Here is a 12,716-nt window from a genome sequence, read left to right on the forward strand (position 1 = left end):
ATGCAACCTGAGTAATTGTTGCCCTAATCCATCTCGCAATTCACTGCTTAGAGGCTGGCATGCCTCTATGAGAATCAATAAGGACAAACAGAAACACGTTACACCGAATTTGGGAAGCTCTCTAGCATATAAGCGGAGAGCCCTAACCACATATAATATATATATCCGTATACACCTGATCAGACAGGTGTATACGGAAGCTGTCCGAAATACCGGAACCACAGTTTTCTGGCTAAAAGAAAAGCTGAAACACCCTTCGGAACAAAGGAAGGGAGAGTTCTGAATACCGCTCTGTCCTCATTTTTGTAGCATCAATTATGTTGTGGACAGGACAGAGATCCCAACTCTGAACATTTACGAGCAGAAGCAATGGCTAAGAGAAACATAACCTTGCAGGTTAGAGACCTAATCTGCCGAAAGTAAGGATTTAAAGAAAACCCTGTAAGTATATGAAGCACCAGGAAAAGATCCAATGGTGCTGTAGGAGAAGTGAAAGGAGGCTAGATATGCAAGACCTCCTGAAGAAACGTCCTGATGTCTGGCATATCTACTAACTTCAGGTGGAAGAAACTGAAAGGCAGAAACCTATACCTTTAAGGAGCCTAAGCAGAGACCTTCCTCAAGACAATCCTGAAGAAAAGGCCAGAATTCGGATAAGACGAAAAGAGGACGTATGACAAGACCTATTGTCACACCCTGTGACATAGGCTCGCCAAATGCGACAATATATGCGAGCCGAACAGGCTTACAAGCTCATAGCAGAGTGTTCACTACACTGGGGGAAAAAACCCCTAGCTCTCCAGAGCCTGGCTACAACAGCCATGCGGTTAAATTTAGCCGAGGTAAATCCTGGTGAGGAAAAGGACCCCGAAGGAGAAGATCTTGTCAGTGCGGAAGACGAAGTTCTTGCCCTACTGCCATAAAGATTATGTACGTGTACCACACTCGCCAAGGCCATGCAGGTGCTATCGTTATTACTGACAGACCGCCTTCCCTCACTCGTCTGAGCACTCAAGGAAATATGGGAATTGCGCAAAACCTGGGAAAATTCCTGATGTGTATTAAGGCCATGATATCTATATCCGGTAGACCCCACCTCTGAACCAGAGACTGAAAAGCTTCCGGATGGAGGGACTACTCCCCTGGCATCTTCGCATTGCGACTGAAATAATCGGCCTCCCAGTTCTTTATTTCTGAAATGCACACAGCCGAGATTGCTGGAACACACTGTTCCGCCGAAGCGAATATCTGAGCCGATACCCGCATTGCCGTTGCTCTTCTCGTTCCTCCTTGTCTGTTGACCTATGTCACAGCCATGGCATGACGGACTGAATTCTGAGAAGATGACCCTGGAGAAAGATTTGTGCCCCCCGAAGGGCCAAAAGGATTGCCTTCAACTCTAATAAGTTGATGGATAGAGAGGACTCCTGGACTGACCCTGGATCCGGAGATGAATGGATACCGCCCCAACCCTAGAGGCTGGTGTCTGTGAATTTCTCGTATCCGGAGACAGAGAAACTTCTGGCGCTCCAAATGTAGGTGGGATCCCGACCCTCCTGTGAAGAGATCCCACTACAAGCACCGGGAATAAGCACGACCGAAGGGGACCGTTTCGAAGGAGACCAACATCTTCTCTTGGAGACGTATGCACAAGTGTATTGAAGGACTGGGAGAGGAGAAGACCTACGATGTCATCCTCTGAACCGACCTGATCTTCTCTTCTGGCAGAAACACTTTCTGCTGTTTGGTGTCCGTGCCGAGTCCCAGGAAGATCCTGCGTCGGCGCGGAATCACTTGGGATTTCCTTGAGTGTATTAAACACCCATGGCTATTGAGGAAAGCTATGTAAAGGACATGTGCTGTTGCAAGCAAATCTATGAGGCGGATCTTATGAGATCTTATAAGGCACGCCCTGAACTCCCCTTGAATGAAGACAAGCTGCCATTGCCGACATTCTCGTTGCTCCTTGTGAAAAACCCTGGAGCCAGTCCTGGCCACTGTACCAACCGAACCAACTGTATGCAGAAAAATGAATGGTTTCTAGGGATTTCTTAGATTCCGAATCAGGCTTCCAGGATCTCAGCCATAAGATTTGTTTTGCTGAAATTTTCGAAGCCTGAATAGAGGAAGACACAGACGCTGTACTCTGAGCTGCCTCTTTCAAAATGTAAAGGCCGGGGAAGCAATTATGAGTTCTGCAAGGCCTCAGCCAGAAGCTCTGCCCATGCTTCCATGGCTCTAGGGACCCTAGCTGAAGCAAATGTGGGTCTAACGGAAGAACCCGCTGTTACAATATAGATTTTTTTCTGAGCTTCAATTCTGCGGTTAGTCTGTTCTGCAATGTTGCAGTGGCCAGGACTGGCAAGGTAGCATGGGGGGCTATACGGGCTACAGGAGTATCCACCCTAGGAATTCCTTCCCCGTGAACCAGGTCATCTTCCTGTAATGGATATAAGGAAGAGAATCTTCTGGAATAGAAACCTTTAAATCAAGTTGTTTCTATATTCCCTCAGCAACATGGTGCAATTCCACCAACGAAGGAAAACGAATAACCTTTCTTCTGGGCTACTTAACGAGACTTCTGTTTATAGGACTAGAATCCTCTGACTCTGGGAGGTCCAAGGCCTGCTTTACCGTTAATAGCAATCATCAATGGCCTGATATCTGGTAGTCTTTTCCTGATTAGACACGTGAACCTGATCAGGATTAAATTTTGTTTCCCCTTCCTCAGAAAAGGATTTGCGGATCTACACAGAATTCTTTTAGTAGGGGCCAAATATGTGGATTCAGAAACTGGTCTAGCTTGTCGAGACATGTGTCTGATCCGTTATGAAAAAGAAAAGGGCCTGCTACAGCCGTTCCCCGCAGCAGGACTCCCCACCTTATCCAATATAGAAGAAAGTGTTGCTGAGCTTGTCAATAACTAAGTAGATTTAGTGAGAAGCTGAGCTAAAGAGTAAACTGACTGTGGTAAGTAAACCTTGCATTTATAACAGGTAAAATATTTTTCCATAGGACCTTTTCCTTTATCTAACATTTTACAAAGGAAAGCGTCACAAGCACACCATTGACTTGAAGGCGACAGAGAAAAAACAAGTAATCAACTAATCTACAGTAAAAGTTGCACTTGTTCCTTTAAATAAGCAATGTTATTTGTGTTTTGGCAAGTAAGAGTACTATAATATTACCCATACTAGCCCCACTTTGTCAGTAAAGCAATACAGTTTTTTATAAATGCTTAATAATAAAAAGGAGTACTTCGCCAAAAGGCCAACAGGAGAGAAGTCCACCAGCCATGTCCTGATGCTTGCTCCCACAAGGCAGTCTCTGTTCCCGGGCTTCTTCTAATGCTCCAGAAGACCGGAATACTGCCCGTAAATTGAAGAGCAGGGGAGTTCTATATAATTTTAACTCCCCCTCTTCCATATTCTGTCTCCATATTTTTTTTTTTAGAAAAACAAATAATAAATAGCAGAGTAATGGAGACCTCGAAAAGATTGAGGTCTCCTGCAGCGGTTCTGACCCCGATGCCCCCTCCTATTACTGAGGGGGGATCTTGGTATAGCCCCCATCTTGCCGCCCGTCTTAACTCCGGAGGGCCGATCCAAGATGGCCGCCGGCATTTCTTTTAATCCGATAACCGGCGCTCTATGCCTGCAGTGGCAGCGCCGGTTATCGGAGAGGCTTTGAGAGTGACAGCGGTCCGTGAGACTGCTTGTCACTCTTTTCCAGACACCCAAGGCTGTGCCAGTGAGAGCCCTCGGCTCTCATCTGACAGAGCCGTGTCTGCGATGCGGGCTAGGAGTGTGCTCTCTATGAGAGAACACACTCCCAGGTCTGCCTTCAAAATAAAAGTCTCTGTACTAAAAAAAATTAAAAGTTAAAAGTTAAAACTTAAATTAATAAATTAGCACTAGCACTAAAATAGCAGCCCGACTACTTTGGGCACCTAGAAAAAACTGACAGGAAGAGGAAGAGGCAGGGGGATTGTAGAGGGGAGGGGTCTGTCAACAGTGCTAAAGTTAACTAGCTAGGTGCCAACTCCCGAGCTCCCCTCCACAACCCCATGGTAAGCAGTATCCCCCAGACTGGATGAAAGAGAAACACAGTATATAAGACAAGCAGCACACAAATCAAGTACAGAAGCTGAGCCGGCTATAGAGCCTAGTGGCTCCACAGTCTAAAGGACAAAACCCTGAGAAACAACCTTCCCCAACCTATTACCTTACAGGACCACAGGACAGAAAAAGGGAGAAGCTGGAGCTGTAATATTGCTGCCTATTCTGGAGTCTGCACATAAAGAAGTGAGACCACTAAGAAGGAAGTGCAATAGAGTAGGAAAGACACTCCCCCCCCCCCCCCCACCAGGGCCCAGCACTGGATTGGCAGGTGTCCAGCAGGAATACCCCCTCCACCAATTTAGTGCCTAGCAGGGCTCACTATCTTTGTGACCCTAGTCTGACCCAGTACCCCAAGCATAGATTTTTGTTGCTTTTGTTTACTTGAGCTGCCTCAAGTAAGAGGACACACTGCGAATTCTACACCACCCCTTACCCAGCACTGCACTGGGTAAGTGTACACTTAGCAGCTGTCATCCCTCCTCACGCAGTGGCTACAGCTTCTTGCGTGCTTCACAGCAATGGAGGACGGACAGAGCCAGTAGCGAGAGGGGCCTGGCATTGGAGGCACCTCCACAGCACCTCCGTTCTCCCTTTCCAGACAGCGCACGGTCGTCCTTGCTGTGTGCTGTCTGTCACTGCACATATGAGCAGTAACTGACAGCATCGACTGCGGCTTTGTGAGCCGCCGGCTGTCACATGACCGGAGGCAAAAGGCTCCAATTGAAAAATAAAATAAAACCATGAAAATAACTGCAAGTACAGCCCAAACACAGCGTGATAGCCGGGCACTTAAAGTAAACTGCCAAAACAGGAAGTGGAGTATAGAGATGGAGGAGTTAGGGCTTAGTTAACTGAAGTTTTAAAGTGCCAGATCACCTTGTCCCTACTCTATATCTCAATGTCTCCGATGTCCCCCAAACAGAGGATAGAGGAATATCCTGTTTACACAGCCCCTTTACATGCAGAAGTGCTAGTATGTGTGCAGTGACTGGGTCTAGGCTAGTCATCACGGTTCCTGACCCTAGAGCTGACCCAGTCCATCAACCAACAATGTTATCCATTTATGCTCTGGATCCCCAGACCTTCCATTAAGCATGAATTTCGTTCCAACATTCAATACACTGTTTGAATGAATAAGAAAACTTACATTACTTAAAGTAATAGGCAAATTAAATAATTATCTGTATATCGGCAAAAGGAATATAATTTTAATTATATATAAAAAAAAAATATATATATAAATTTCACAAGATTTTGGTTTCTGGGTTTGCACTAATGTTTTGTATATCATCTGATTGTTTGACAAGTGCTTATGTTGTACCTGGCATCTATCCACAGAATACGTTCCTCCAGATAGTCCACAGTGAGACCGTTTGGCCAGCCTCCTGATCCAGTCTCTTTATGAATGATCCTACGCCCTTCTCCGCTCATAGATGCAGCTTCAATGCGTGGCATGCTGGAGTCCCAGTCTGTCCAGAAGAGGATTCTAGAACGAGCAACATAATATTTTATCCCATGATCAATATAAATATATACAGTAATAGTGTTTTAGCATACCCTTTTAAACACTGTTAAGGATATTTTACAAATAACAAATGTGGTGTAAAGCATAGCAACTGTTAACATTTTGGCTTTGGTTGGCCTAGTCCAAGTTGATTACTGAAGGAACATCTGACTATTTGTTATGGGTACAGCAATTTTTTTAATAACACTACACAATTAGCATATATAAGTCCATAAGTAATGGTGCAGTGATATTAAATCAAATTATTTTCTGTAGTAGAACTATTAAACTACTGCAAACAGAGCTAGAGAGGTATAAAGATAACACAATAATAAATATAGTCTGTAAAACAAAGACATTTCCTAGCAAATCGCTAAATAAACATGTCAATAAACACCTGCCAAGTCAATTTAACAATTATTTTGTGCTCATAAACTGCATTTATTACTTTCACTATGACAGCCAATGATTATACTAGTTAATGTTTTTTAAGTAAAGAAACAGCTAGAATTCTGGCATTCCATTTGCATTCTGTTTCATAACATTTGCAAGAACCTCCCGCTGGTCTGATCAAACAACACTATCAGTTACAGTCCCTCGAGCTTATCTTTGGACATGGCCAATGGAAAAATGTCAGATGAGCCAGTAATATGCAGGAATTCTAATAGCTTAACCACGAATGTCTGCTGAGGGATGCTCTTTTCTTATGAATTCAGTAAAGAAAAACATATTGTGCTTTTCTAAAACTTTTGTGAATTTGGTCATTCTTTGTGAACTGCATTCTAAAGCTGCATTTTTCTATTCAATTAGTGTTCAGAAGTAAAATGTGTTGAAGAAATTGTATTCTAATGTCAGTACAGTGTAGTTACTTTAAAAGTATTGGACTCAATGGTATCAATTTCACTTGTTAATGTCAACGCCCGTGTTAGAAAGTACTTTGAAAGTGTTGAAAGATGGTATATTTAAATGTCAGTGAAAGCAAAACACACCTACATGAGGACCTACCCATACAAGAAACTTGTGTATTATAAGGAATAACATACCCACTTTCTGTAATATTAAATTAAATTCAGAGCTCTGTGACTTTGTATATACAAATACAGGAATGGAATCTTTTATCAGGAAAACAGTTACCCTGTCATTTCTGTAAAATGGAAATGCAGCAAAGTAAATTATTGCTGTTGCTCAGCGATTAGGGCACACACACCGACATGATCGCCAACTGTGTCCTTTTACAATGGACAATTTAAGAGGGAAGGCCATGGTATTCAAAATTCAAAAAAATAACTTCATTGAAAAAGCACAAGAAACATAATACAGTATAACACACACTTAGTGGCCACTTTATTAAGTACATTTTTCAAGTACTGGGTAGGACCCCCTTTGCCTTCAGAACAGCCTATATTCTTTGTGGCATGGATTCCATAGGGTACTGGAAATAGAGACTGTGGTCCATGATAAAATGATCACATCATATGATTGCATTAGATTTGTTGCACATTTTTGCGGCTAATCTCCGGTTCCACCACATCCCAACGGTCCTCTATTATTGCGATCTGGTTACTGTGGAGGCCACTGAAGTACATGAACTGATTGCCATGACTATGGAACCAGGTAGAGATGACTGAGCCATTTAAAGATAGGTAGACTGTGTCCATAAAGGGATGCACACGGGCAGAAACAATACCCAGGTAGGCTGTGGCATTTAAATGACGCTCTATTGGTATTATGGCGCCTGAAGTATACCAGATTACATTCCTCACACCATTACACCAGGACCACCAGTCTGTATCGTTGACACAAGACAGGATGGATACATGATGCTTCTGACAAATTCTGACCCTACCATCTGCATGTCGCAGCAGAAATAGAGATTGGTCACACCAGGCTACGTTTTTCCAAACTTCACCTGTCCAGTTTTGTGACCTCTCTTATTAACAAGGTGCTTCCGCCCACAGAACCACACCTCACTGAATGCTTTTTCGTTTTTCTTTCTCTGTAAATTCTACAGACTTGTGTGTGAGAATCCTAGGAAATCAGCATTTTCAGATACTCTAACCATATGTCGCCAACAATCATTCCACGGTCAAAGTCACTTAGATTACCTTTCTTACCCATTCTGGTGTTTGATCTGAACAACAACTGAACCTCTTGACCATGTCTGCAATCTTTTATGCATGGAGTTCTTTCCATATGAGTGGCTGATTAGATATTGGCATTAACAAGCAGGTGTGCCTCATAAAGAGGCCAATGAGTATGTGTGTGTACATGAAATGCAAAACAGACAGAGAAGAAATACCAACCCGTTTCGAGGATCCAGGGCAATGGCACGAGGATGTTCAATGTCTCCAGCCAGAAGAGTTGTCCTCATTGTACCGTTTAACTTGGCCACCTCAATCTGATCCAGGTTGCTCTCAACCCAATAGATATTTCCAGCAATCCAATCTACAGCCAAACCCTCAGGTGTTGCCAGGCCATACTGGATAATCACTTCAAAGCTGGTAAGGGCTATAAAACGAAAAGATGACAGGTGGCAAATAGCAATAATAAAAAAAAACTATACCAAAAACACAAACCGAATGATAAAAATAAATATATGCACAGATATTTATAATTTTATGTACTAGTTTACTTTTAGTTTATGTTTTCAGCCACTGTGCGGATTATCAGCACACAAACATATGACTGAAGCACTTTGACAGATTTCACATCTCACAAAGGGGTATTTTGTACAATATGACAGACCCAGGAAGGTAAAGTGGATTGGCTCAGAATTGTCTAGTTTTTCTTGAGTCAAGCTTTCATCCTGAAAGTTTAGCTTCTACATGTTTCTATAAACATGTAGAAGCTAAACTATCAGGATACCACACAACATGGCCTTTTCTTAACCAGATAAAGCAATGGATAAGTCAGACTGCAACTCTGGTGTGTCCAGGATGAAACCATAAACATGTTTAACAGACAGAAAACCCAACGTGCAAGCTGCCTTATAAGACACACATTTAATATTGTATAGATATGCTTATGTACACATATACACACACAACCATTAGAGCCCCATTTATGACAAAGCAGTATCTGTTTAAACATTTTTTTAAAAAAAATAAATAAATAAATGGCAAAGCAGCATCATGACACACAATAGGTCATTCGGTTTCTTAATATGACTTCTATTGGTCCATATCACCAAACAATTAAGTGCCAAAGCCATTTATTTTTAAATCTGTAAATCACTTCTTTAAGCGTCTGTATGTTCAGTCACACACCTGCATTGGGGACAGGTTTGCTGACCAATAAAGGAGACCCTCCAAATCCCTCAACATTTTTTACCCAATCCCTTATCACTATGTCATATGCTCAATAATTATGAATCGTTAAAACCCAAATATGAAGATCAAAATCTGGCTCTTCTACAGCACAAATCCAGCTGCATTTTATCATTATAGACTCTCTCTCCACTATCTGAATGAGAAACTTAACTATACTCTATTATAAGATCTCACTGATTTTTGCTATAGACTGGTCGTATTTAGCCTAATTGACCCTGCAGCTAGTCACCCATTTTGGTGTTATTTTGGCTTTCACAGTATGATGTCATTTTTTTCTGACGATTGATATTTTATCATTTATGACAACATTCATTGATTCACTCAGTATTTCACTTGCATAATGAAACATTTTGATTACATTAATACAGAGGTGCACCAGTGGTAGAGAATGTGAAAAAAAAAGAATTACAAATAGCAGAGTGAGATTACCGAGATGAGGTACAGGGAGGTGAGACCTTGCTGTGTGAAGGGCACACCGCTATTTTCACTGTGCAAAGGGGCTTTATTTTTTCTCATCCCTTAATTTTAATGTGAGGTGTTTAGCACCTTTCAAGTTGCACTTTGACCATAGAGCACCTAGAATTGTGCTTCTCTGCCAGGTGGTAGGTGGTTGGACTTTTGGCATGAAATTTGCACAGTACACCTCTTCAGATTTCTATGTCTCTCCATAGACCTAGATGCACTTTCAGTTTCCTGAGAGCCTGTAAGACTGATTATGTAAACTGAAGAGTTTTGTACTGCGCATGGAGCACACAGTGTAAAAAGTACCTCCGATGTGGGCTGGAAAGAGCCTCTCCTTCCTGCATTGTCTGCCCCCAACTGCAAGCTTGTGTGTGCAGGGACTGAGCTTAGTAACCCTTTTTAAGCCTACTGCCAGGCCCATTCAAACTTTGTTGTTACAGACCAAACTAAACCCCATTAATTTAACAATAATGTTTTGATCTTCGATATAAGACTGTTCTTGTAGGGGGAAGGTTTTTTGTAATGCACAGCAGGCTTCCTATAGTTTTTTGAAGGACCCAGATAGCAGGCCTCCCCATGGTGGCCACAGCCATGTGCTCATTCTCTGAGCAGGCTGAACAACATGATAGTAAGCAGAATGAGTATTCTGGCGGTTGATGACCACACACCTCTTGGAGATCATTTTGATAACACCATCTCTGGTGTTCTGTGTTACTCTGGTCTAGAAATACCAAAACTGGCCATAAGAACCAGTTTGTGTGACCAGCCTCAAAATGACTGATAACAGAACACCATAAATACAGTGACAAACAAGTTGTAGAGTTATTAGCAGCTCTGTTAGCTAAGGTAATATGTATGCTAGACGTTGTGGTCATTTAAGAAGTTCTGATCATCCAAAGAAAGATGCACACCAAAGACTGCATTGAAACATGGCTAAACATCTATTTCCTCGCAATGTTTTTTCCAATCATTCTGCTGAATTAGATTAGTGAAAAATATATATTTTTTTTTATAACCCTGGACGACAATGGAATAAAAAATATAAAATGTACAAACATTATTTCAAATTTTCATATTTCATTCAGATTTACAATTAATACATGCAAGAAATAAGGTGATCCGTAGCTTGTAGATCCCAGCCACACACCTTTCTCAAGTGTTTCAGCAAATACAGAATCACTGTAACAGTAAACTTCCAAGCAGCCAATCTACTTGCAAACGACTAACGGAGAATTAGCATTTTGTTTTCCCATTACCCTCCTTCTTGTAATTGCCATCAGACTATAATTAGCATCCAAAGCTTGCCGTTAATGCTAATTAACTCTTGTATCATGATTAATGTTTTCCGGCTACGAAGGGTATCATTAAGAAGATCGTGATGTGTAATCCAGACCAGACAACTCTCTAGGCAGGATGCTGAATTGTGGTAATAGGCTCCGACGCTACATGATCACTTCTGAATAACTTTTAAAACAGTCCTCCTTCAAGCTGTACCCCATGTCTCCCCAACAGAGACTATCTGGCAAGTCAATGCGATATGCTACATATATATAGCATAGTCATTTACAAATTGTAAAACAGCTGAGGGGTAGCTCAAAATCCTCTCTGTGAACGGTGTGCCTTGGGTTAAGCAGGTACATGTCACCTGTATGTCAGAGCACATGGGTCTGGGAGACTTTGCAGAAGAGCAGACTAGCCGATAAGAGGAGCTGTGTAAAGAGGGCTGTTCTTACTAATCATACAGTACACACACGGTGTGCCCATTTCCTGAGCAGTGCAAAAGAACAGTTTAAATTTTGCAGAGTGTGATTACTGAAATAAGTTAAGGGGACCTCTTTTTAGGGGTCTCTGTTGCTTTCCCAACAGACGCACACCCATTTTCATTCTGCAAAAACAAATGTATTTGCCCCATCTCTGAGCGACTGGGTAGCATCTCAGTCGGTACCTTTAATGCACTTTGGCACCTTCCTGCATTGTACTTTGCAGCTTTTCTTCAGAAAAGTGCACCTAACAATCTGCTTCACTGTCAAACACAAAAGATGCATTACCGCCCATGGAAAATATTTAACTACCGTATCTAGCTAGTATTGGCAAATCATTTTATATCAACAATTTAAAAGGGTAGTAAATTGGGGTATGTGAGCAGGAGGATTAAATGAAACCATTTCCTTTTGTAGGTGTTTTATTATAATACAATGTGTTTTAATGGTGTACGGATTAAGCAACTGTAGAATGGGCAACATGATAGAACAGTGGTCAGCATTATTGCCTCACAGGGTGAAATTCCAGACAGAGCACTCTGTGTGGTTTTGTATGTTCTCCCCGTGTTTATGTGGGTTTTTTGGGGGTGTACCATTTTCCTACCACAATCCAAAGACATACTGGTAGGTTAGCTGGTTACTCACAAAATTAACCCTAGTTTGTGTGTATCTGTGTCTGTGTGGAAGGGAATATAGATTGTAACCTCCACTGGGTCAGGGACTGATCTGAATGATTGACTATTCAGTCTAATGATCTGCATAGTATGTAGGCACTACATAAAATAACTGGAAATAAAATAATCTATACATAATGGTTGAGTTTATATTTGTATGTTGGGTCCAGGAGCACATCTCAATCCCTGAAACTTGTGACACAGAAGGTAAGGACTGTACACAGGACGACAGCACTTGCGTAAAACTAAGGGTAGACTATACTTACCACCACTTTCAGACAGCTTCCCACGATATATCTTGTCTTCCACTACATCAGTCCAGTAGAGGGTGCTCTGATTCAAGTGGAAATCCAGTGCAATGGTGTTCCTCAGTCCAGGTACAAGGACACTGTAATCACCCTTATGCAAATCTATCCGACGGATCTCATGGCGGTTTGAAAATATAATAAATGGTTTAAATGGATCTGGGAAAATAGAAGGGGAAGATGGAAGTTCAAAGATTACTTGTGTACAAGTACTCCATTTTGAAATAGGACGTCATTTATAAATGAGATATATATATATATATATATATATATATATATATATATATATATATATATATATATATATATATATATATATATATATTTTATTCTATATTGCAGCGTTTATAAACACAGGAGTGCACTTAAGGGGGTTTCCAGTTGCCTAGAAACACCCCCTGCAGCCCGGAACAAAATGGTCCTGCTTCCAAGACCAACCACACTGTACATGGCTCCTACCTTCTCCTCAGTACGTGCCCGCCCCTGCTCTGCTGACTTCATCTCATATGGGGCGCACACATGACTTGTGCACCTTCTTACTGTGCAGGAAACAAGAAGGGC

The 12,716-nt window shown here is 41.8% G+C and overlaps 1 protein-coding gene across 1 annotated transcript in view; it reads right to left on the bottom strand.

Annotated features, from left to right (window-relative positions):
- The window catches only part of LRP1 (LDL receptor related protein 1), a 255,697-nt gene that overhangs the window by 106,259 nt on the left and 136,722 nt on the right, over positions 1–12,716 (bottom strand). The window contains exons 24-26 of the mRNA XM_075199407.1: positions 12,117–12,314; positions 7,929–8,133; positions 5,443–5,607 (exon numbers count right to left, since the gene is read on the bottom strand). Of these exons, the coding sequence (XP_075055508.1) occupies positions 5,443–5,607; positions 7,929–8,133; positions 12,117–12,314 (568 nt within the window). The remainder of the gene's footprint in view (positions 1–5,442; positions 5,608–7,928; positions 8,134–12,116; positions 12,315–12,716) is intronic.

This window comes from Mixophyes fleayi, chromosome 2 (assembly GCF_038048845.1).
Source record: "Mixophyes fleayi isolate aMixFle1 chromosome 2, aMixFle1.hap1, whole genome shotgun sequence".
Classification (NCBI taxonomy): Eukaryota; Metazoa; Chordata; class Amphibia; order Anura; family Limnodynastidae; genus Mixophyes; species Mixophyes fleayi.